Raw genomic sequence first — 25,741 nt, 5'->3', positions numbered from 1 at the left:
CAAAAAAATTCTTCTATGAAGCTCTTTCCCAGAGTGCCTAAAAGTTTTAAAAACCTTTGGGGAAAAAGTGATGGCATTTCCTTCTGAAAGATTATTTTCATTGCCATTAAAATGAAAATAAAGTCACTGGCCAAGAATGCGATGTTGACCTTTCAGCCAGCAGCTCTAATTTAAAACCCTGTTTGCAGCAGCATTTATTGCTTCAAGTTATGTGACTGTTGGCTTTGAGAAACTCCTTTTCTGCTCCTCAAATGCAAAGCCAGCCATCGTTACCAATAATTCACATTTCTACATTGCAAAAAACGAGGTGAAAGTATGTGAAAGTTCCCCACCCTTCCAGGAAAAAGCCAGTCCTGGCTCCTCTGGAAGGTCAAAGAACCCAGTGGTCTTTTTCACATGGGATTGGCTAAGAGGTCATCATCTTATTTGGAAAACTGTCTGGACAATTCTTCTGAAGTCGTTCTTAGTAGAGAGGGGAGCTGAGAGAGAGAGGCGATTGAGCAGGCAAAGCCAAATGAGCTGCAAACACATCCTTTCTGCTGACTTTCCAACATTTTAGCTTCGTTCTTCCTTATATTCGGGATCGTTACATCTTCCTTCACAACAAAGAGAAAGAATTTGAGAGTGAAAGAGAGAGGCAGATTTCAACCAGGCTAAAATCCAGGAAAGCAGTGAGCTCACTGGGAGACTAAGGCTTTTTCTCTCTGCTCCTCCGCTTCCCTTTCCTCCCCCTCCCTCCCCTCTGCCTCCTTTCCTCCTCCTCTTTGTTTATTGTGGTAAAACACACACACCAAAACTTAAAGTTGGGTGGTATTAAACACAATCACGTGGCTGCACACCATCACCACTTCCTGTCCACAGAAACTTTCAACATCCCCAACCAAAACTGTCACCCCTAAATACTAACTCCCTATTCTCCCCTCCCCGCATCCCCTGCAACCACTATGATACTTTCTATTTTTACGATTTTGACTACCGTAGGTCCTTCGTGTAAGTGGAATCATACGATATTTGTCTTTTTTGTGACTGCCTTATTTGACTTAATGTAATGTCCTCAAGTTTCACCCTGCTGTAGCATATCACAGAATTTCCTTCCTTTTTAAGGCTGAATAATATTCCATTGTGGATGTACCACAGTCTGCTTATCCCTTCTCCCATTAGTAGCTGCTTGGGTTGCTTCTGCATTTGAGCCACTGTGAGTAGTGTTGCCATGAGCATGGGTGTGCCGGTATCTCTTCAAGACCCTGCTTTTCAGTTCTTTTGGGTATACATCCAGAAGTAGAATTACTGGATCGTGTGGCAGTTTTATTTTAGATTTTTGAGGAACCTCTGTACCGTTTTCCACAGTGGTTCTGTCATTCTACGTGGCCACCGACAGTGCACAGGTTTCCAAGTTCTCCACGTTCTCACCAACCCTTGTTATTTCATTTGTTTGTTTGTTTGTTTGTCTTAATAGTCATCTCAATGGGTATGAGGGGGTATCTCATTATGATTTTGATTTGCACTGCCCTAAAGATCAGTGATGTTGAGCATCTTTTCATGTGCATATCAGCCACTTGTATATCTTTATTGGAAAAACTTCTGTTCAAGTCCTTTGCCCATTTTTGAATCAGGTTGTTTGGGGTTTTTTTGTTGTTGTTGAGTTTTAGAAGTTCTCTATATATTCTGGATATGAATCCCTTACCAGATATGTGATTTGCAAATATTTTCTCTCATTCTATAGGTTGCCCTTTTACTCTGGGTAGTGTCTTCTGATGTACATTTTTCAAAATTTTCACAAAGTCCAAATTGTCTATTTTTAATTTTGTCCCTGTGCCTTTAGTGTCATAGCCCAGAAATCATTGCCACATTCAACGTCATGAAATTTTTGGCCTGTGTTTTCTTCCAAGAGTTTTTCTCGTTTAGGTTTTACGTTTAGTCCTTTGATCTATTTTGAGTTAATTTTTGTATGTGGCGTTAGATAAGGGTCCAACTTCATCCTTTTGCATGTGGATATTCCAGTTTCCCCACACCATTTGTTGAAAAGACTCTCCTTTTCCCATTGAACAATCTGGGCACCCTTGTCAAATATCATTTGACCATAAACGTCAGGGTTCATTTTGGGGATCTTTATTCTATTCCATTCATCTACATGTCTGTCTTTATACCAGTACCACACTGTTTTGATTACCATGGTTTTACAGTAAATGTTAAAATAAAAAAGTGTGAGTCTTTCAATTTTGCTCTTTTTTTTTCAAGATTAGAAAAATCTTGAAAAATTTTTGGCTGTCCGGGGTCCTTGAGATCCCATACGAATTTTAGGATAGGTATTCTATTTCTGCAAAAATCATCATTGGGATTTTGATAGAGATTGCATTGAGTCTGTAGATCACTTTGGGTAGTATTCACAATATTAAATCTGCCAATCCATGAACATGGATATGTTTCCATTTATTTAGGTTATCAATTTCTTTCATAACATAAATAAATGTTTTGAATTTATTTGTCGTTTTCGTTGTACAAGTCTTTCACTTCCTTAGTTAATTCCTAAGTGTTTTATTCTTTTTTATTCTACTGGGGTTGTTTTTGCAATTTCCTTTTCAGAGTGTTTCTTGTCTGTGTATAGAAATGCACAGATTTTTGTGTGTTGACTTTGTATCCTGCTATTACGCTGAATTCATTTATTAGTTCTTAGATACTAAGGCTTTTTAACTAGGAAAACAATATAATAATATTTTCTTGTTTGTAAATAATTATATTTGTCTATTATAACAATATTTCATAAATATAATATAATATTTATTATATTAATATATATAATTATAATAAATATAATATAATAATTATAATAATATTTCATAAATATAATAACTTAAATAGTATCTATTTAATAATAGAATTATAATTAATATAACAATATACAAATATTATATAAATAATATATTTAATCCTGTATGTATTTTCCTGAGTGCTTTTAATATTTTACCTCATTTAGCATTCACATTAACCCTAAGAGATAGGTGCTATTGTACCCGTTTTCACAGATGAGGAAACTGAGGCCAGAGAGTTCAGTAACAATGATTATGAAAGCTACCATTTGTTGAGCATCTCTGTGCCATGAACTGTAGGTTCATCGTCCCCATTCAGCTATCACTGCAAGGTCATGTAGCACAATTCACATAGTGTCTCACTTACTCCTGGCCAAACTCTATGAAATAGGAAGCATTGTCTCCATATCACAGATGAAGAAGATTGAGGTTTAGGGAAGTGAAATGCTCCCTGAGGAAAGTAGGGAAGTGACATGCAGACCCATTTCTTGGGACTGCAGGCCCTCTGCAGGACGAATGTGGGCAAAGTGAAGGGACTTTATCTTTGCTGCATATCCCCTCTTTTACCTGCCCCCCACCTTGCCCCCACCCCCTTGTGTCAATAATCCCAAGGACCTGATAAACTGAGAGTAAGGTAACACTTAGCCTAATCATTATAGGTATATTCCAGGCATTGGGTACGGGCAAGAGCCATACCGCCATGTGGGTGGACCCTCCATGCTGCTTCTAAGAATCCTCAGCCTTCCAAAGACAACTACAAAATCCAATATCAAGGGCATGGGCTTTGGATGTGAACACATCTGGGTTTGAATCTCAGCCCTTCTATGTGTTAATTTGTGTGCCTTAGGCAAGGTAATTCTTTCTAAAACAGTCTCACCACCTGTCAAATCAGAAACATAATGTCTACCTAAGATTGTTGTGATGATTAAAGTACAGGAATGTTGAGAACATGCCTAGCTCAGTGCCTGGCACATGGAAAGTGTCCATTAAATAGATAATCCTAATTACAATCATTTTCTGCTTGAGGGCATGGCCTGAGTCTATCATGTCCACTGTGGTGAGCTCAGAGGCCAAAATAAGTATTGCTGAATGATTAACAGCCTGGTTCATGGGTACCCCCATGGTAGTGAGACAGCACCCCTTGTCTTTAACTTCAGCACCAGCCCCATTATTTATATAGCCCCTTATTTACATGAGACCATTCATGGCACCTTCAGTCTGGGCCACGTACCCCGATGCCCACAGACTCAAGGAGAAAAACGTAAGGAGAGCTCCTTGCCCACAACCTCAAGTAGCAACGTTCTTTGTGGTTCTCACAGGCTTCATCTAAGTCAGTTTGCAGGATTTTTATTTAACAGCAAATATTTGAGTTCTATGTAGTAAGCATGGTGAGAGGATTGACAGATAAGTGGCTTAAAAAAAAAAGACAGATGTGGCTCCTGTGTCAATGGTGCTTAAAGTATAGCAGGGGGAGTGGAAGACCAGGAGGAAGCAGGGAGGTGGACTTAGAACGTATTCCAACCCTTGGCTGTACAGAGAAGATAGAGTTTGACGACTTTTCCCAGAGAGCCCTCTCTGCCCAGTGCCCGAGACATCTTTCAAGATTCCAGATTCAGTGCTGCCTCCCCTCAGACGCCTTCTCTGACCTCTCCCTTCTCCATACACAACAAGCCCCGTCCCGCATGTGCCAGCAGCGTCCTGTTCGTTCCTGGGAGTAGTTCTTTTGCCTCAGTGTGGCCCTCTGCCTCTCCTTCTATCCACTGCTCTCAGCACAATGTCGGGGCTGTACCAGAGATTTAACACATGTTGATCAAAAACAAGTGAATGAAAGAATGGACATCTTTTTGGCCTTGAGCAAGGCTTTTGACTTTTCTAAGTCTCCACTTTCTCTCTGACCATGGGACTAATAATCCAGTACCATAGGATTTCACATGGTTTTATATCTTGGTAAATGTAAGAGGTGACATAATGGCTAATTCATATTATTTCAATCCAAGAATTTCTAGGGAGTGGGGACTTCTTGAGAAGCACCTGTAAAGTCCTGGGCAAAGCCTCCCAAATCCTTGTTTCTCTCCAAAAGTCCTAGGGTCCTGGGCAATGGCAGGGCCATCTGCCTTCACACCTGACTTTACCTGGGTTGGTTCTTTTTATTTTAATTTTTTTTTTAATGTTTATTTTTGACAGAGAGAGAAAGAGAGAGAGAGAGAGACAGAGCATGAGGGGGGAGGGGCAGAGAGAAAGGGAGACACAGAATCTGAAGCAGGCTCCAGGCTCTGAGCTGTCAGCACAGAGCCCGATGCAGGGCTCGAACTCATGGACTGTGAGATCATGACCCGAGCTGAAGTCGGACGCTCAACAGACGGAGCCATCCAGGCGCCCTTACCTGGGTTGGTTCTCAACCAGCGAGGACGCCAGCATGTCCACGCCCCTGTGTGCACAGCTCCTGCTTCAGGCCCATGGTGCGGGAGGGGGTGTGCTGGGGGGCAGAGCTACAGAAGAAGGTGGGAGAAAGGGCTGTGAGCACACCCAAACTCTCCCTGGTGACCAGGCCCAGATTGGAGCGTTTCCTGTCTTGCCCTCTTGAAGACTCGAGCAGCCAAGTTTGAATCAGTGGCCACTTCCCTAATCACCAATGGGCCCCAAGGTAAGAATAGCTTCCCGCAGGGGCTGTGCTGCTCTTTTCTAATATTTGGCCACTGCAGGCCTGGATCTGGAAAGGGAGGGTCCCTAAGCACTCACTACTCCACTCCACAACCTCTGCTATCTCTCCTTCCAGCCGCTCTGTCCTTGGAGCCCAGGCTGACTAAGCCCCTTACCCTACCTGCTCTGGCCCCGGTCCTGCCAGCCAGGGAGGTGATCACCCAGGGAGTGAGGGCCTGACTCCCACTTCCTCCAAATCAAGTTTCCTCGCCTCAGCTGCCCACTCAGAGGCCTCTACAAGTGAAGTGGGTCACCGAGGACATCATGTAGTCAGGCTAAATGAACACCAAGCACAGCCTTTTAAGGGGAGAGCCACGAGTAAGCACAGGCAGCCTGACGGAAGAGCCTTAAGAACAACAAAGCATCCTAAGTGTAGATCATCTATGTATCCTGCTCGTTTTAGGAGGGAGAAGCCAGGGCTCCCCTGAGAGCCTGAGGATGAGCTTCTGAATCCAGATCTGCCACTAACTAGCAAGGCGAAGTTACACAAATGACATGACCCTCAGGCTTTAGTAAAATGTAACAAGTGGGCCACAGTCCTGCTCCAAAGCTCCAGGATTTTAATTAAAATTATGAGTTGAAAACAGCCAGCCACTGTGTTCCGGTTGCAAAGGGGAGGCTCAAGTTGTGTGTACGGATCCCGGGGTGGTCGTTCGCGTTCTCGTTAGGTAGTAAGGGAGGCTATGTCCTCTGGACTTTGGACCCATGGCCCCAGCCCCAAAACTGCAGATGCCTTTGGAGGCTCCTCTCCACCCTCCACACTGAGGTATCCATGGCTTCTGCTTTGCCTGGTGGGATCACAGAGCCCCCTCGCCCCTAAGAGGAGGAAACTTCAACCTAGTAATTTAGGGAACTCCCAAGAGCAAGCGATATCCATGGGGTCCCCACTTCACAAAAGCTTGCTACATGAACACCCATGTGTAAAACACATTCAAGAATTGTGGTTGATAGGCGAAAAAGACCCCCCCGGCCCAAGAATCCCTTTGACTAGACAGGCCCCACAGTGTGTTTAAAATAAGTACTTACACACACATGCATGTGCGTGCACACACACACGTGCGCACACACACACACTGATTATTGCCGCAGCTCTAACTTCCAGACCTTTCCTCCATAGCCGAATCTGCCCCTCTCATCAGGAAAGTTGCCTAGATTAGTAGAGACAGAAAAGGCCACTGAGCCCTTTGATTCAAAATCCACGAAGAGGACCCCCTTCCCCTATATTCACGGATAATTCTAGCCAAGGGTATAAGAAGAGGCCCCTGGTGTCACGAGGCTGCAATGCCTGGCAGCAAAGTCTCAGGAGACTCGGAGGCACAGGCGAAGTGCACACCCCCGGTGGTCTTCCTGCTCTCCCCTCCTCACAGGTTCTGTCACCTTCTGGAGGCTGTTCGGTGGGGCCCATCCCATTGCAGACCTCACTCCTGTAAGTTGGACAGTCGATTGGAAATAACTTCCACGCTTGGGGTTTGTTGTTGTTTTTTTTCTTTAAAAAAATTTTTTTTAATGTTTATTTTTGAGAGAGATAGAAAGACAGAGTGCGAGCAGGGGAGGGGCAGAGAGAGAGGGAGACACCGAATCCGAAGCAGGCTCCAGGTTCTGAGCTGTCAGCACAGAGCCCAATGCGGGGCTCGAACTCACTACTGTGAGATCGTGATCTGAGCTGAAGTCAGACGCTTAACTAGCTGAGCCACTCAGGCGCCCCTGTTTTTTTCTTTATTGACACTAGCTTGACTGTGCAACACAGCAACTCTTCTGGGCTCCAAGTTTTTAGCTTGATTATCTATATAGCATACCCTATCTTGCTGAAAGATTAACACAGGCACAGTGATGAGTTCTTACTGCAAATGGGATGCAGCATTCCACTTGCCATTGTCTGACAAGTCAGCTTTATCGGCAATGGGCCCCGTGTGCATCTGTGATGGGCCGTGTGTGTGTGTGTGTGTGTGTGTGTATGTGTGTGTGTATGATGGATCCAATGTGTGTGTGTGTGTGTGATGGACCATGTGCATGTGTTTTTCAATCCAGAGACAAAGCACAGGTCAGCAGCATCGCAGTGACAGCAAGAGATGCCTTCACCTACGTGGCCGACCAGGAAGGCTTTGTGCACGTCTATGACATCAAAGAATATGGCCTGCAGGGACCCGAGCTGCAGCCCCCCAAGAGTAGACAATAAACACTTCATGTTAAATACTATAATGAGCACAGCTTCAGTTTTAACTTAATATTCTGGTTGGTAAGATGAAATTGTACCAGTGAGGATGGGGGGTAGGGGGAGGCGGTCTATAAAACCCTTTAAGGATGGGTTTAGAAACAAATATTTTTAGCTTGGCAAGGATACAGGAAAATGGGCACTCCTATATGCTCTTGGCTAGGAAGCAAATTGGTGTATACTATCGGAAGGGTAAGTTGACTCTACATATCTAAAGCTTCAAACCGGCAATCCTACTTCTAAGCATTTGGCCATAAGAAATAATAAGACATGCGCACAAAGATTTAGTTATCAGGTGAATCAATACATTGTTCGTAAGGGAGAAAGAGAATAATTAGAAGCAACCTAGATATCCAACATAAGGAGGATTGATTCAGTACATGATGGTATAACAAATACACTGGAATACCATCCAGTCTTTGAAGAACAGTGCCCTAAATGAAGGTGTATTCACAGGAAAAATATTCTCAGTAAATTATTAAATGAAAACATTCAGATCGCAAGACAACATTAAAGTATGAATCTTAAAAATAAAGAAAGTATGATTCTTTGTTAAAACGAAGAAATATGTGGAAGATTGAAAGTCTGGAAAGACACACACCAAGGTTTTCACAAACGTTATCTCTTGGTAGATGAGGTTATAAATGTGCATTATTTTTTATTTTTGGAAATCTGTATTCCAGAAATTCTGTCTTATGGAAACATTGCTTCAGAGAGCACAAAAGAATGGAAAATGAAAAGCACTAGTTGCTACTCTGACCTCTTTTACCACCTGACCTGCCATTTCTGCATCCTGGGAACACTGTGAATGAATCTTAATTTTCTTTCAGAAAGTTTCTATGCATATATATATATACAGGGGCACCTATATCCCACTACATAATTTCCAGAACTTGTTTTTTACCTTTGCATCCCTTAGACAACTTTCCAAAAAAGCACATTTAACTCCGTTCAGCATATTTAGAATCTAACATATTTAAATGGCTATATAGAATCCCAATAAACACGTTTCTGGAAGGCCAATATAGAGGTAAATACAGACTTCCATTTAGTCACCTTTTCCTGTTCCCCACAGAAGTTTAAACGCTACAGCAAGAGAAATTGGAATTTAGAAGTAAGAGCCACCTGCCTAGCCTCCATCTTCTATTCCAAGTACTGGGTGCTTAGCACTTGCCAGGCTACTTTACAAATCACTTTTGATTACTTGTCTACTCCTAGGTGCTTTCCAAACCCTAAGCACTGAGGGAAACCATAGCATAAGCAGCTTGCAAGGGACCCATTTTATAGGTCTTTGGACCTGGCATGGGGTCTTTCACATAGTTAGGTGCTCAATAAACACTTAGCAGTTAGTGTAGCAAAACCAATGACTGCCACACCGGTACCTCTCCCTTGCTGGATACTCATCCGGATCTGACCCCATCCCATGAAACTGCTGTATGGCATCTAGCATTGTGGTGATTAACTCTCCCACTGTACTCAGGTGTGTTCTTCCTTTTGATTTAGATGTGACCTTCCACACGGCCCATGTCAGTGTTGTGACGTCATGAGTACCATCTATTTTAGAGTTCAAGAACTTGTAAGAGTTAAAATACTTCCCATTGCTTTGATCAAATCAACCCTCTCAAAAGAGCTCTGAATTAGTCAAAATAGGAAAACCGGATTGTAATCCCGAATCCTACTGTTGGGGAAAACAAGATGTATGTACTGCCTGCACAGGACTAAAGGAAGCGATTGGAAGTCTTCATTTTTCTTGTAAATGGATCGTCTTTCGTGAATTGGTCTGATATTTTCCTTTAAGTTTAGACACTTAGTAAATTTAATCTTTTTATTACTTTTTAAATTTTAATTTATTTTTTAATTTTTTGAGAGAGAGAGAGAGAGCACAGGTGAGAGGGGCAGAGGGAGAGAGAGAGAATCTTAAGCAGTCTTCACGCTTAGCGCAGAGCCTGATACGGAGTTTGATCCCACGAACCTGACTTGATTGTGACTTGATCTGAAATCAAGAGTCAGACACTCAACCTACTGAGCCACCCAGGTGCAGGTGTCCCCCCCACCTTTTTTTCTTACTGAATTGAAAGGAGTCAGTGCTAAGGGTACAACCTGAACTCTGGTGGGGCTGTTCTTTACAATATCTTGATCTTTCCCCCAGACCCATCATCTGTAAGATGGTTTTTGGTGTATCTTGTTTGATATCCTGGGACTGGCGCTGGAGAACTTGGAGGGTGTGATGTGGTAGGAGGTAGGGAGAGAATGGTACCAAGGATAATTCAGAAGATTGACCTGCCTTCTATATTCCAACCATCATTAATGGAGCATTGACATATTGATTCAATGTCCCTTTCATGCTGGAACAGCTTTGGAGCATCTTTCCTCCCTTTTTATCTCATTAGTTTAGAGCTGATAGAAGAACAGTTTCTGCTCTTATCCTCCCTTGACTGCACCATGTGCCTCTGGAGCAGAGATGGGGCGTACATAGGTATGGAATATCCCACCTGGCTGCCTCCTCAGTCTCAGTTCAGGGCTACATATATTCTCTAAGGCCAAGTGTATTAGTCAGCTCAAGCTGCCTAACAAATACTGTTGACTGGGTGACTGAAACAATAGGCATTTCTTTTCCTACATCAGAATGGTTCTGGAGACTGGAAGTCTGAGATCAGGGTGCTGACATGGTCAGGTTCTGGAGAGAACTCTCTTCCTGGCTTACAGAGGGCCATCTTATTGTATCCTTGCGTGGCAGAGAGATGGCTCTGGTGTCTCTTCTTATCAGATCGCTGCCAGATCAGGGTCCAACCCTCATGAGCTCGTTTTAACCTTAACTACTTCCATACAGGCTTTATCTCCAAATATAGTTACACTGGGGGGTGGGGCTTTAACATGTGAGTTTTGCAGGAAACAAAATTCAGTCTATACCTTAACGTCAGCCTACGTTCACAAAGAATTGGCAAAATTAAAGACATTTAAACTTAGAGAGCTCACCTAGACTCAATGCAGTGAGTTTGGTAAGAAAATGTGTTATCATAGGGTCATATCTTGGTTGGAACAATTCAGAACACAGGGAAGGGCCTAGCCTGAGTGGGCTAAAGTAAGGAGATTCACCTGACTCACGATGTACAGAGACTCTGTACCTATTTCAGCAGGTCAGCTTGTCTCCCTAGCTGATATTCCTTGAAGCAAGTGCTAAAACTATTTAGAATTTATCCTGTCCGTCCTTAGTTTAGTACTGAGTAACTTATGCACCCATGTGATGCATTCTGTAGGAGGCATTCCAGGCTCAAGTCTCCAGAGCCAACTGCCCTGGAGTTGTTTCTTACAGAACCACAGAAGCAGAACTAAATTTGATTAGGTTGACCTAACAACCTTAGCAGTAAGCTTTGCTCTGATTAGAAGATAGGTTAGCTTCTGTACTATGCTTATTTGTCTCTATTCCTCCAGGAACCTTTGGGCAGCATAGCCCCTGGGATATTTTCATTCCTGCCTCCCGGAGCCACCCTAGAGTGCCCTATGAAATTTTGACAGATCCCCAGAGCATGCCTGCTCCCCCAGTGGTGGAAGGGGATGTTGCTGCTATGCACAAAGGAAAGGAGGAGCGAGACAATGTGGTGGAGGAAAAGGCTAAGGTTGGTCCTGGTCCATCCAATTCACCTGCATTTTCGGATTTTGCGGCTTCCAGGCAGATCAGCATGGAATACAAACTGCAGACTGAAAGAGTCAGGGGATGACCCAGAGAACAAGTAAACATAGAGATTTAAAGTGTGTCCCGAGATCGTGCTTCCGACCAGGTAGGGTGGGGGAGGGGGTGGTTGTGGGTGCATCTGTGGGAATGATTGAAGCTCATCCCCCTAGTGTCGCTTGACTTTGTCCTCCTTTGACTGATAAAAAGGCAATTATTCATGGCCTTGGAATGTAAGGAGACCCAGGATCATGCTCAGCCCGGCTGTCACATCTGAGAAGGACAGACACTGCAAATTCAGCCCACGGCACACACTCTCTATTAAGAAATACACACAGAAGCTTGGCTTCCAAGTGAAAGGAAGAAATGAATGGGTTAGTGCCCCAGTCTATGAAAGTCAAAACTGGAGGAAGAGATTTTAAGAGGGCCCTGGTAGATGCAGTCTTGATTTAGAGCTTAGTGAAAATATATGGATTTCCAAGAAACGCTTGCCCTTTAATAAATTGAAAAGAAGGTCATTTCATGAGCTATTGCTCACTGGTTATGTTACAACTCAAAGCAGAACACCTGCTCTGCCAGCAAAATAATGTGTCTCGGGTTTTTCCTTGGCAGCCTCCTAGAATACTGATCACACGGTATGACCTCGTCGCTGACTTTTGTGTAGAGCCCCAAACACGTTCAAAATAGGAAATAAAGGGACTGAGCAGGCATAGATCAAGAAAACCTTCTGTCTTGTCAGAGACCTCTCACATTTCCACGATCCTGTTCTCATAAGCATTCCCAAGGTAACAAACAGGTGCGGTGGTAGCCCTCAGGAGATCAGAATGTGTCTACCCAGCACCACTGGTCTATTCAGAAATACAATAATTTCAGTGTGCATTTGATACGGAGCAAATAAATGCGTTCATTAATTTTGATAGGCCCGCCATTTGAAAACAAAAGCCCAGAGGGAGGAGGGAAGAGAGGAAGGCGAGAGGAAGGGAAAAATGCTGATGTGCTCAGAAGCCAGGCGAGTGCTTGGCTGGAAGGCAGTCTTAGAGAGAAATCCCACTGCAAATGTAATGTAGGAACAGGAAGGGAGCGGAGGGAGGGCAAGGCAGGAGGAAGAGGGAGAAGAGGAGGAAAAGGAAGAGGCAGGGTGGGGAGGAAGCCGCTCAGTTTCAGAAATCAAAACAGATCATTGACATGATGTTGGTTCTCTGAGGGTGAAAGAGAGTGGGGCAGTCGGTTCCAGGATGGATTTTGGTTTTTGCTGGTAGACCATTAGGTGCATCTGTGTTTATTTTTCTGTCCAATTTGACTGCTGGTACCTCAGGAAACAGTCTGCAAATTCTTTCCCAGAGAAATACACAGGGCAAAAGGAAAGAACCTGAGCCCTTATATAGTGTATGTGGGCCATTCGATGGGACCCCGAACTGTGAAATTGCAGAATAAAATGCTTATGAGGTAGGGTCGCCTGAGTTCTGTTGTTAAATTCACCTTCATTAGTTGCGTGACCTCCAGCGATCACTTCCGTTAATCTGTGAAATGAGAGGCGGGATTAGCTGATCTGTGAGTTTTATTCCAGCTCTTAAAAATGTTATGTTTCTCTGAATGTCTGTTTTGCAAAACCGAATGTGTTGATTGGATTCTGGGTGTCAGTAGCGATTCTTCCCGAATACCAGCATATCAAACACAACCACAACTGAAGTAAGTTGATGGAATGCAGAAAATCACTCACCTGGAAAATATCACATAGGAGTTGGTGGTTTCAACTCCCGAGTAAAAGCTCGGGGGAAAATGCTCTTGTTTTGTAACGGATTCAGCCAGCCTGTGTCTTGGTCCAACACAGAAAAATGCATGTAACTGACAAGCTATCTATGTTCCCTGTCACCATTACAATCCTGGGTTCCCATTCCCGCAAGTGTTCCTTCTTCCAGCCTGAAAAAACCCCTAACCCTTGCTCTCCAGAAGACTCCATCCTTGAAGTTGAACTGAAACAAGACCTAAATCAATGGTATGCATTTTGCAACGGCAGGTGAGCCGAACAGGAACAGCCAGGTCAAAGCGAGGGCCCCCTTGAAGTAAGGCAGCCTTTCCTGGCTGAGGCATCCCGGGCTACTCTGCCATCAGCATGAGTCACTTGTCCCTAAGCCCCGCAGCCTGTGAGTATAATGAGGTCACCATTCAAATCTCGCCAGTTTAACATCCTGCCTGCATGATTTAGATCTAGGCCGTGGGGCTGTGTGAGTGATGACACCATCCCGACATGCCCAGTTCCTTGGTGCAGTGGCTCTAGGTCATCAGGAGCCCAGACCCCTTCTTCATACTTCTACCCACTATCTTGGCTCCGGCTTCTGTCTTCCCTATCACCTTATAGCTGCCAGGGCCTCCCACCTTCCAGACAGTGTGAAGAAACAGAGGCATGGCGGACAGAGGTCCAAGACAAAGGGGAGGCACCTCCCAGCCAGATCAGCAACCTTTATGGGCTTTTCTAGGAGGTCCCATACACTGCTGCTTACATCCTGTTGGCCAGAACGCAGTCACGTGGGCCACACCTAGCTGCAAGAGGAGTTCAGAGTTCTGTAACCAAGGAGGAAAGGAACAAAGGATTTTTGGTAGACAACTAGCAATCTCTATTTCAGGGGGTCACATAGGAACATGCCTCAGATGCTATCAAAATTGGAGAGCATCACACACAGAAACACCATCCATCATGGGCATCATTTAGCCACGAATCTAAAGTTGGCCTTGGGAGAATTTTTGGCCAGTTAGAAAATGACACGGACTAGGATTAGAGTTACAGGTCTGTCTTTGAAAACAGTGTGACCTCAGGCAAGTCACTTAAACTTCCTGTTATACACATGGAGATCTCCCACGTGGGTCTGCGATCCAACGAGCTGGTGAGCGTGACAGTGTGTAGGTCTGGAGAGGGAAAGGGAGGGGATCCTCTGTCCTCAGACACGTGGGGATTGACATCACCAGCGTCTTCGTCACTGTCATCGTGGGCAGCAGCAGAATCGGTGTCATTCTTTATTCACCTTCGCAGAACCTGCTTGGGTTTTAGTTTCCCCTCCTGGGAGCATTAGTCTGCTCAGGCTGCTGTCACAAAATATCAGACTGAGCGGCTTAAGCCACAGGCATTCATTCACATAGCTCTGGAGGGTGGAAGTCTGAGATCAAGGTTCTGGACAATCCAGTTCCAGGTGAGGGCCTTCTTGCTGGCTTGCAGTTGCTGCCTTCTCACCGTGTCCTCATGGGGTGAAACACGAACAATGTCTCTTCCTCTTCTTGTGAAGGCACTGATCCTATGACCTCATCAACCCTAATTACCTCCCAAAGACCCCGTGTCCAAATACCATCACACTGGGGATTAGGGCTCCAACATCTGAGCTTTGAGGGACACCTTGCAGTCTATCCCTGGAGACTGTTATGGGTGTGGGGCAGGGCAAGGCTTCCAAACAGCATAAGCCAGCAGTAAGAAGCCACCGACACTCGCTCTGTCCATTCCAAGTGGGGTGGCATGGAAGCTGGCTCTGGACACAGAGCTGATTCTCTACCTCTTTCTGCTGACTGGCCTCAAGAATGGAATGCAAAGGGGGAGCTGTGAACAGTGAAGGAAAGAGGCCAGAGCGGGGCTGCCTCGCAGGTCCCAACCAGGAAGGGAACCAGTGGAAATACTCTCATCCAACTGGATCAACAACTGTGGTTGTTGGGCTACTGAAAAATGTATGTTTTCTAAGGCAGGGAACCGACGTATGTACAGTAAATGTTTTATTTCAACTTGCAACAGTGAAATGTACACCCATTCCCCAATCTTTGGATGTTGGGCCAAGGCTTTTTCTTCAACTAAGAGATGAGTTCAGCACAGTCTTCCTTAAATCCATTACATATGACTTTCAGGTTTTGCTTTTTTTTTTTTATGTTTATTTTTGAAGGAGAGAGACAGAACATGAGCGGGAGAGCGGCAGAGACAGAGGGAGGCACAGAATCCGAAGCAGGCTCCGGGCTCTGAGCTGTCAGCACAGAGCCTGACATGGAGCTCGAACTCACAATCTGTGAGACCGTGACCTGAGTGGAGTCAGCTGCACAACAGTCTGAGCCACCCAGGTGCCCCTTTTTTGCTTTTTTTAAGTACAGCAAGAACCTGAAGGTGTTTGCAAAACAATATGAGCACAGCGGACTCCTAGATTTTTTAGAATTTTCTGCCAAGCTTTAAAAGTTGTCCCATCTATCCTCAATTCAATATCACCCTTCCTCTAGTCTTTCCAAAGAATTCATCTCAGTTCTTACAAGGTTTTGGGCACATTTTCATCTCATTTAAATAAATATATAATTGCAGTAAAATGTCCCACTGGCATAAACAGGTCTGGGAACACATACAGCAGGTCCTTGTTAAGTGTACAACTCAACCCTCGACCATTGGGAGCAGACGTGCCATCTGCCAGATGTGATCGTTGGGAGGCTGCGGGCATCTGGCAGGTGTTTACAGAGTCAGTCAATCCGCGAGTTCCGTCAGGAGGGCGTCTGTTATATGTGAGCCTTGGAGCGGCAAGGATTCCCCTACAAATCACACTGACGCTTTCCCTGGACAGCTTGGCTGTAGTACTGAGGACAAGAAGGAGAGACCACGAGCAGCAAGGAGGAGGGAGAAGATCCTGTCACTGCTCTACCCGCGTTGGTGCTACCTCACCTACATTCTCTGAGTGGGGCCCGGCCTTCTCCAATAGCACACGCCTTACTCAACGCCAAAAATGTTGAGGGTCTTCTGTCCGGGGCCACCTCTGACAGTCAGGTGGGAATCATGAAATTATTTTGGTTGGTCCTCACAACATCCTGGAGAGGTACGACGTGTTATCCACACTTACGGATAAGGAAACTGAGGCTTCGAGTTTGCCCAAAGTCAGACCACTGTTCGGTGGTGAGGCAGGCGCGTGGTGCCACTGCTCTGTGAAAGGCCATGCCGCAGAGAAGGGCTCGGGTCTGAGCGCAGACAGGAAAGCGTAACTGTAAAATGCTCCAGACGCTACGTAGAAGCTGTTGGCTGGGGGCAGATTATTGTGGAATCAAGCGTCCTGCCCCGAATGCGGGCGCTAGTGTTAACTTGCTGAAACACACGCTGGCTGGAGTTCACTTACACGGAGAGGGGTGGCCAAGTGGCCAAGAGTAGATGGCTCCCAGGCTGTGTAGGGCGAAGTGAGGCTGGGAGAGGCAGACTGGGAAATCATCTCCAGAGACACGGTACCAGGAAGGCGAGCAGATGACCCAGTGGCTGTGCATGGAGTGGAGAGAGGGAAAGGGTAACTTTGGGCTCTCAGAGACGTGGAGGGGGCGCCGCCCGAGGCCACAGAATCTAGTAGAGAGACAGAGAATAGCCCCACAGAGACAAACCATGCTCCAGTAAAGGGTAGGTGAGTGTACCTCCTGTCCCTGGTAGATCAAGAACATTCAGGCTTGGTCTCGAGATTTTTGCTGAAAGTCGTCAGTGAGTACTTCCAAGGAGTTTGTTCAGCATTCATGCTGCACTATTCGTTGAGCACCGCTCTGTGCGGGACACGGTGGGAATAGGAGGGAGTCTGTGACCCGAAGGAGTCCACACTCAGGGAAGCAGTGGGTAGTCTCCAGGCTCCCCCACCCTTCACCGCTTAGCTGCCCCTTGACAGCAGGGGTGCAAAGCATTGTGGGAACATCAGTGTCGGGGGCCCATGGAGGGCAGGGCTTCCTGGAGGAAAGGCATTCACACCCCGGCCTGAAAGTTGAATAGAACTCAGCCAATTGAAAGAGAACTTTTATTTTTTTTTTTTTGTAAATTTTTTTTTTCAACGTTTTTTTTTTTATTTATTTTTGGGACAGAGAGAGACAGAGCATGAACGGGGGAGGGGCAGAGACAGAGGGAGACACAGAATCGGAAACAGGCTCCAGGCTCCGAGCCATCAGCCCAGAGCCTGACGCGGGGCTCGAACTCACGGACCGCGAGATCGTGACCTGGCTGAAGTCGGACACTTAACCGACTGCGCCACCCAGGCGCCCCTGAAAGAGAACTTTTAGAAAAGGAATTGCCGCTACAGCACGGAGACACCTTGAGGACATTCAGCTGAGTGAAATCAGCCAGACCCAGGAGGACGAAGACTGTACGACTGCCCTTACATGAGGGACTGAGAGGAGTCAGATTCATAGGGACAGAGAGTAGGACGGTGGGTGCAGGGGCTGGGGGAAGAGGGGAGTACAGAGCTATTGTCTAATGGGGATCGAGTTTCCATTTTACGAGATGCAAGAGCTCCAGTCATGGGTGGTGGTGGACGGGCTTAACGCCACCCAACTGTCCTGCAGTTAAGGAAGGCTAAAATGGTCAATTTTGTGTTATGCGAGTCTTGCCGCAATTAAAAGTGAAAGGCAGGGTGGAGGGAGGGAGGGAGGAGCATGAGGCAAGGCCCAGGGCAAGAGAGAAAGGTGGAGGAGTTCTGGGAGTGTGAGAAGCTCCATGTGCTGGCACAGAGTCTGGGGGGAGGTGACCGTGGCAAGGACTTGACCACGGAAGGAAGGATTTTGAGGGGCGAAGTAGAAGGCTTTCCAAGGTGTTTCAAATTCAGCAGGAGGGAGAAGAGCTGGTGATAGAGGGTCAAATCGAAGAGAGGAGCATGCGCATGTTTTTGCTAATGGAAGTGGTGCTGTGATGGGAAGGACCACCGTACCAAAGGGGGGGCTTCTGGTTAAGTGGGAGGCAGTAGGTGCCTAAGGAATCCGCACGCTCATCTGGTCCTTTTCCTGCAAGCTGCCGCTGGAGCGGAACCAGCCTTCCCGGAGAACGCCTGAGCTGGGGTGGCCCGGCATCTACCAGACCCTCCGGTGCCACCAGGTCGCCTGCATGTCAGCTGTCGGGGAGAAGCCAGACTTGCCTATTATCGGCTCGGATTTGTTGAATTTAAATTGTCCTGCACAGGAAAAAGAAGGAAGCGAAGCCGCCCAGAAGGAGCAGTGATCACATAGCAGTTTCCGTGTCTGGGCTCTGAAGAGACCAGGGTGCTCTTTTCTTGGCAAATTCTTCTTCCCCAGTTAATCCAGTTGACTGACTCAGAGTAAGCTTTGCCCGACGGGGGCCAAGAAGAACAAAACAAGAAATGATGTCTGCCAATGTGGGCTTCCTCCCAAAACAATTAGAGCTTGAAGTGAAGCCCACAGGTCAGATGCGAGGTTTTTCTTCCTCGGAAGCCTCGATTTCACTGAGTGCAGACAGCACAGAGCCGATGGGCTGCAGCTCCGTCACGACCCAGGTGTCCCCGACACCTCCTGCCCCCAGGTGGGGTGGGACCATGGAGAGGAAAGGGACGCTGTTGGTAAAAAAAAAATAACTAACAATTTTGAAAGTCTGTTTTGTGCCAGGCAAGCCTCAGTTAAGACCTTGGACGTATTATCTCCTTTATTCCTAATAACACCCCTATGGATTATCCCATTTCACCAACAAGGAAAGTGAGGTTCTGGGAGTTTAAATGACGGCTGATGGTTATCAGTTAAGTAAACGGCGCAAGAAAATTCAGAGGCCACAAGTTCTAACCAACAACGCAGACTCTCAGGGTAGAGAAGAGCAAGTTTCAGGAATAATATCAGAAGGCCAATTGCCGGGTCCTTTCCAAGCGTGGCTCTAAAGCAGCCATTTGAAAGCTCTCAGCCCCCTCAGAGATCCTAACAGCGGTAGAGAAAGAATAATGATGTGACTACAAGTTACAGAGCACTTGCTAGGCTGATCTCTTCATGGGCATCATTTAACCTTGAAGCAGCCTAGGGAAGGTGCATCCCTCCTTGTTAGATGAGGAAACTGGTCCTCAGAGAGATTACATTTTTTTTTTTTCATAAAGGCACCCAAGCCAAAATATCCCAACTTCAAACCTTAGTTTGGCCCCAGTCACTAGGCTATAAATCTCCACCCTTAATCCAAAGCCATCATTTTGCAAATGAGGACAGTAAGGGACAGAGTCCGTGACTGCAAACACAGGAAGTCTCTTGACCCTCCAGTCCGGTACTTGCCAGTACGGCTCACCTGCTCTTTGGTCAGCCCATGACCTTCTTCACACTGGGGCAAGTGGGGCGCTGTCCTGGCCGTGCCCCTCCCCATAGGGCAAGGGGTCTGTGAGACGAAGGAGAAGCGTCCCTCTTCTGGACCCATGCTGCAGGTCCTGGGCCCTGGAGATGTCGTGCCCAGATGGCCCTGCGTCCGTGTCCAGAGCCATGAATGCCGTGTCCTCGGGGATTCATCCATCCATGGAGAGACCACACAGTCCCAGCCCAGCAAGGGGGCAAAGAGGTGGGTGTTTGCTGGGGTGTGGACACACATTGGGCGTGCTTGGCTGGGGGTGCCATCCACGCCCTTCACCATGCAGGAGGAAGCTAAGGGTGGAGGGAGAAAGCGGGTGAGCTGGGGGCTGGGAGCCAGGGGCTGCCCTCCCTGCACTGTCACATAACCATGGAGCCATGAGGACTCCAAAATTTTACGTCCGTACTGGCCTTCTGGGGCCTTACGCACCGCCAAGGTGGGAGGATAGAACATTTGTCACCTGCTGAACATTTTATTGGACACTTTGTTAACTTGATATTTAACTTTTCAAGACTGAGCCTCCATCTGGACTCTTGCCCTGGACTCCCAATTAGAGGTGAGCCTGTGCCTACTTCTCTTTCACTTCTCCGACTCCTCCACTCCCAGACCTCAAGGCCCCCGTGGCCTTGTTTCCTATTCCACCTTGGCCAAGAATGCTGGATCCTCACTCGGCACATTTTAGGAGCCCCGTCCCGTCCCCCACCATGACTGGCATTTCACACGTGTCTATGTCCAGCCACTCCCGGGAAGAGGCTGCTCTTTCCGGTTAAGTTGCATGATCGTTCCCTGGGATTTTTCTGACCCAACCACACAGGAACCTCCAGCTGGTGCCGGTGGAGAACCCTCACATCAGTGAAGACTCCTGGCTACCCGTTAGGCAATCCAAGCTTAGGCAAAATGAGAAATTTATTGGTTTGTAGAACCATGGGAAACATTATGACCAAGAACTTAAAAACCCCATCAGGGCTAACGTCCCATCCTTGTCCCTGTGATATTGTCTGTTCTCTCTCTGTCTCTCTCTCTCTGCAGACCAGTTCTGTCCACGGTGCAGGAAACATGGCCACAACAGTCTCTGGGTTTAATTTGTAGCCTGAACTCCACAGAGAGACTGACGTCAGGTTCTCTTGGGGTTCTAAGTCTCACATCCCTAGCAAAGGGACTTGCTGACATATCTTGAGTCAGCACTTACCTTGGCTCAGACCGAGTGAGGGCCGTAGCCTGGTTCCTTTAAAAATGGCTGGTCTCGTAGAGCCGCAGTGATGCCAAGGACTGTTCCCTGGAGAAGAGGAGGGTGCTGAGTAGACAAACAATCCTCTCCGTGTCTCCGAAAGCTAGACAATTGATTCCCACTGCCTCAGACTAGCAAACTATGCCTATCTTCCTGCCTTTCCCCCACCTTCCCTCTCTCCTTCCCTCCTTCCTTCCCTTCTTCCTGACATGGATTTAAATCCCAAGTTTTCTCCTTCCTACTGAACCCAGGCTCCAGAGGCACAGAGAGGACCCACTCTCAGCTTTATCACCAGCTTGCGGATGGGCCAGAGTATATTACTACTTATCCCTTAAGCCTGAATATCTTCAGCTGCTACAAAGGGCAGGGGGAACTGTGTGCACCCCCACCCCCGGATTTTGCCCTTCTGTGTTGGAATCTTTGAGGAGCCTCCTAAGCAACCAACCCACCTTGGCCGGACCCCTTTCCCCATCCTGCTTTATGTAAACCTTCAAACACTGGATCTCTCCCCATTTTAATGAAGTACTCATTTTTAATCCTTTATTTTTGGACCATAACATTTCGAGTTTAATCCTCAGGGTTCTAGCCTGCCTACTTGGTACTATTTTAAATTGAGAGCTCTGCATTAATGCTGTTTTGCTGAGGGCAGTGTTCCCTCCATTAACTAATCCCTTGAGGAAATAATGCCATTATATGAAGTCAGCGGCGTTCAAAACAAAACCCTATCTTATAAATCATGTCAAGCGGGGTTCCAGATACCTCCAGGTGCAACTTCCAGTGGGTCTGGACTTGTTGGAAGAAAATGGGGCAAAGCAGTGGAAGACATCTGCCCTTTTTTCTGACCCGGTTCTTCTTTCCCCCCTTCCCACTCTTCCTACCTCTGCAGCCAGAATCCTGCTTTCTCACCTGTCCACTGGCGGTCGCAACGGGAGCGGAGATAAGCCAGCCATTACCCACCGGTCCTTGCTGACATAAGTTTGGGAAATGCTGGATTCATGATCGTTAAGCAGATTTGTTTACCTCTGACCCCACATCAAGCCGATCACCTCCAAAAGGCAGCACCTCCCACCACCCCCACAGGGCAGCCAGGGCTTCAGCCTATGGATGTGGGAGTGTTACCAACACTCAGTCCATAACAGAGAGGCGACTTGCTCAGGATAATAAGCAAGAAGGTGGCAAGAGCCAGGTCTGGGACCGATGATGTCTCTAGATTCCTACATCTGTCCTCTTCCCTTTGTAAGTAAAGGACAGCGTGAGGCATTGTGGACCAGCAGGTGGGGTGGGCAGCTGGTAGGAAGGATGAGACTCGATACGATCTGAGATGCTGATGATGCCTGGCATCCGAGCAGGGGCCCCGGGGGATCCAAATTCGGCCCACCAGTAACCCCCGCTTCTGGTGAGATCCCAGAGGGAGACCCACAACAGGGAATAATGGAAGATGGAAACAAGGGCCATTTTATTGCTAGCCGAGACGACTGGTTTTAGCCAAGACGACTGGTAGTCCCTCAGACGGACTCTTCCAGGAAGCAGAGCTGGGATTATGACAGGCTCAGAGCCTGAGCGGTCTTCCTTTCTCCTGCCCAAGTCTTACCACCAGGTTTCAGGGAGCTGAGGACTCTGGACTGAGGGACCCACCGTGAGTGTGAAGCCCAGTCAGGACCCCAGTCTCTAACCAGCGGTATTAGAATAGTGGCACTGTCTTCTCTCCTCTGTTTGGGACAACTCTGTGTAGCACCACTTGGCTGAGAGTGGGAGCACAATCTGTCTGTCTTCTCAGGAGGCTCTGGTAGAAGGTAGGGGACCATCAAAGAGGAACCGGGGTCTTTTCTCCACTCCAGGCGCTCACTCAGGGGAGGCCAGCTACAGCTCCTAGATACTTGGCCAGATGCCCGTGAGATTCAGGACGGGGACAGGAATATTCCTCCAAACCCTGGAAGCCACTCTGTCCTGCCTGAGTCCTGACTACTCCCAGGTCCCTCCCTGAGGCCAGCCTCTACCCTCCATCCCTCAAACCACCTCTTGCCCTTTCTGCTCAGATTAAACCTGGGCCTGCCCTCCCCTTCCCGTCAGTTCCAGGATCCCAAAGAGAATATTCTATAGATGCTAGTCTGAAATAATTTGTCTGGCTCAATGTGTCACGCCTTCCCGTACCTCCCATCCTGAAACACACTTTCCAGTCTCTCCTCTCATTTCTGCCTCCTGTTGTGGTGACTCTCATGAAGAAAGATGTCATTTGCGGACATCCTTATGACCATCAGAGGTATTTCTAAAGGCTTACAAATTTTAATTACCGGCTTCATATTCCTACACAACAACAAAGCAGGCACATTTCATCTGGGAGATTTCTCTCTGGTGTAACACAGACAGGAAAATATTGCAAGAAAGACACAGGCAATACTTTTTCTCATCCACCGTGGGGCACGGTAGTGGGCTGAATGATGACCACCCAGAGCTCGCAAGTTCTAATCCCCAGAGCCTGTGGATGTGACCTTATTGGGAAGTGGGTCTTTGCAGATGTGATTAAACTCGGTATCATGAGAGGAGATGACCCCAGATTATTCAGGTGGGCCCTAAATGCCATCACAAGTGTCCTTGAAGAGAGGTAAAAGAGATCAAGGGACACATGTGGGAAAGACGATGTGAAAAAGGGAGAGAGATGTGGCCACAAGCCAATGGACCTCTGGAGCCACCAGAAGCTGGGAGAGGAAAGGAAGGATCTTCCCCCCCCCCCACCCCCAGAGCCCTCGGAGGGAGGGGGCGCCCACCCCCAGCCTGATTTCAGACTGCTGGCTTCCGGGCCAGTGAGAGGGGAGCAACAGATGGGGGACACTGAGTGCCACAGAGCCACCAGCAGAGAGGAGGCCCGAAAGATCACTCGACTTAGCCCCAGAAAGTTCACTAGTGATTTCTGAGAGCAGAGCGGTTGTAGCAAATGTAAGGAAACGACGGACATTGCGTTTGCAGAACATTCTCCCACACGTAAACTTAGGAAAGTGAGCAGTAAACTGGAACCCTAAATTACCTCTAGTGACATGTATGCGTCCCACGAGAGCCTGCAGGCAGAGGTCCATCCAGCGGTGAGCGTCCTGTGGATCAAAGGAAGTTGGGTTTCTCCTTGTTCGACCCAGGTCAGCCTTAATATACGTATCTTTTGTCCCACTGAGGACACAGGCCCTGGAAATCAGAAGCACCTGTTTCAGCCACGAGCATGAAAACCAGAACGAACCCCGAGCATCCTGGGTGCTCCCTTCTGTCCATCTGGTGTCTCCCGGTCCTTGCCCCATTGCCTCCACCTGTTTCCTACTTGGGACCTTCCTGAATCTCAACTGCAGCCAAGCATTGACTCTTTTCCCTTTCACGTGCTATCCAGAGTTTTAGCCGAGTGGATTTCAAACCCCGTTCCTCACAGAAACTGTTGTATGATACAAAGACCTCTTCGGAATAACAGGGTTGGAAGTGGAAATCCACACGTGGCCAGTCCTGGCTTTGCTTTGTTTCATAGTGTCAGGGGGAGGGCACGTGCGGGGCGGGGGCTGCCACCAGTCCCGGGAAACGAGCCTACAAAGGGGTCTGTTGGGCCACTGAGAACAACCCCAAGCTGAAGCCCACACAGACCATGTTCCTGACAGGGCTCCTCATTTCTTACATAAGCTAATAAATCTTCACTTGCTTTTAAAAGGAGAGGTCAGGGGTGCCTGGGTGGCTCAGTCGGTTAAATGTCCGACTTTGGCTCAGGTCATGATCTCATGGTCCGTGAGTTTGAGCCCCGCTTCTGGCTCTGTGCCGACAGCTCAGAGCCTGGAGCCTGCATTGGATTCTGTGTCTCCCTCGCTCTCTGCCCCTCCCCGGCTCATGCTCTCTCTCTCTCTCTCTCTCTCAGAATAAATAAACATTAAAAAGAGAGGTCAGGATGTCATAGCCAGTTTGGGCAACCAAGGAGAGGAGTCTGAGGCTCTTCTCCTCCTCATGTCCCCCAGCTCTCCTCACGCCCCCCTCAGGTCCCCTTGCGCCCCCCTCAGTTCCCCCCACACCCCCCTCAGCTCTCCTTACGTCCCATAGCTCTCCTCACCTCCCTCTCAGCTCTCCTTTCGTCCCCCTCAGCTCTCCTCACGCCCCCCTCACCTCTCCTCACATCCCCCTCAGCTCTTCTCACGCCCCCCTCAGCTCTCCTCACGTCCCTCAGCTCTCCTTTCATCCCCCTCAGCTCTCTTTCGTCCCCATCAGCTTTCGTCACGCCCCCCTCAGCTCTCCTCAGATCCCTCAGCTCTCCTCACGCCCCCCTCCGCTCTCCTCACGCCCCACTCAGGTCCCCCCAAACCGCCCTCAGCTCTCCTCATGCCCCCCTCCGCTCTCCACTCGCTCCCCTCCGCTCTCCTCTCGCCCCCCTCCGCTCTCCTCACGTCCCCCTCAGCTCTTCTCACGCCTCCCTCAGGTCCCCCCAAGCCCCCCTCAGCTCTCCTCATGCCCCCCTCCGCTCTCCTCTCGCTCCCCTCCGCTCTCCTCTCGCCCCCCCTCCGCCCTCCTCACGTCCCCCTCAGCTCTTCTCACGCCCCCCTCAGGTCCCCCCAAGCCCCCCTCAGCTCTCCTCATGCCCCCCTCCGCTCTCCTCTCGCCCCCCTCCGCTCTCCTCACGTCCCCCTCAGCTCTCCTCTCTTCCCCTTCAGCTCTCCTCACGCCCCCCCCGCTAGCCCGGCCTCCTCCTGTGGGCTCCATTTTGAGGCATGGCACCCTTTTTCCCTCTGACACCGAAGTCAGAGACGTGGGAGTCGGCCTGTCCCCGTCCCTGCCGTTCGCCGGGAGCGCACGGCACACGAGGGCCCAGAGGCGCTGAAGTGGCCCCGTGAGCGCGCCGAGATCTCAGGGGAGGTGCTCCTTCCGGGGCAAAGCGCAAGGGCCGAGTCCGCAGAAGGGGATCCGTGAATCGCTCAGGTCGTTTGTGACGCTTCCCAGCACGGCCTGCTTCCCTGTCGGCACCCCGGGCCGGCCTCACGGTGTGGCAACCGGGGGGCCGTCGCTGCCAGCTGGACCCCACAGGCCCCGGCCCGCCAGGCGCTGA

General features: G+C 48.2%; 1 protein-coding gene across 9 annotated transcripts; it reads right to left on the bottom strand.

Moving 5' to 3' along the window:
• Positions 1-187: 187 nt before the first annotated feature.
• On the bottom strand, positions 188-25,658 carry LOC131487466 (uncharacterized). Of its 9 annotated transcripts, XR_009249766.1 has the most exons (7): positions 25,445-25,651; positions 23,708-23,859; positions 20,647-20,733; positions 19,404-19,750; positions 13,110-13,362; positions 12,869-12,909; positions 7,984-9,712 (listed from the first exon to the last, which is right to left on the bottom strand). XR_009249766.1 is itself a non-coding variant. In XM_058688229.1 (5 exons), exons 2-5 carry the CDS (start codon positions 23,754-23,756, stop codon positions 423-425), a joined length of 657 nt encoding a protein of 218 aa, XP_058544212.1. In that variant the 5' UTR covers positions 23,757-23,859; positions 25,445-25,658; the 3' UTR covers positions 189-422. The 9 variants fall into 9 exon arrangements, 4 of the variants coding, with proteins under 4 accessions (XP_058544234.1, XP_058544212.1, XP_058544229.1 ...); XR_009249764.1 differs by lacking the exon at positions 12,869-12,909 and having other exon boundaries at positions 25,445-25,647; XR_009249768.1 differs by lacking the exon at positions 13,110-13,362 and having other exon boundaries at positions 25,445-25,647.
• Between the last annotated feature and the right edge of the window lie 83 nt (positions 25,659-25,741).

The sequence above is a fragment of the Neofelis nebulosa genome, chromosome 1, assembly GCF_028018385.1.
Source record: "Neofelis nebulosa isolate mNeoNeb1 chromosome 1, mNeoNeb1.pri, whole genome shotgun sequence".
In the NCBI taxonomy this organism is placed as follows: Eukaryota; Metazoa; Chordata; class Mammalia; order Carnivora; family Felidae; genus Neofelis; species Neofelis nebulosa.
Note: the sequence above shows the minus strand (reverse complement) of the source record. Positions and strands in the feature narration are given on the sequence as shown.

Bases quoted from the DNA above. Each gene is read 5' to 3' on its own strand.
- LOC131487466 (XM_058688229.1), bottom strand. From the start codon at position 23,756: ATGGACCTCTGCCTGCAGGCTCTCGTGGGACGCATACATGTCACTAGA. The intron at 19,751-20,646 runs GTAAGTGCTGAC...CTCCACCCTTAG, and splicing joins CTCACTCGGTCTGAGCCAAG to CTTCCTCCTGCATGGTGAAG. The intron at 597-19,403 runs GTGAGCCGTACT...TTTGTTGTGAAG, and splicing joins ATGGGCTGACCAAAGAGCAG to GAAGATGTAACGATCCCGAA.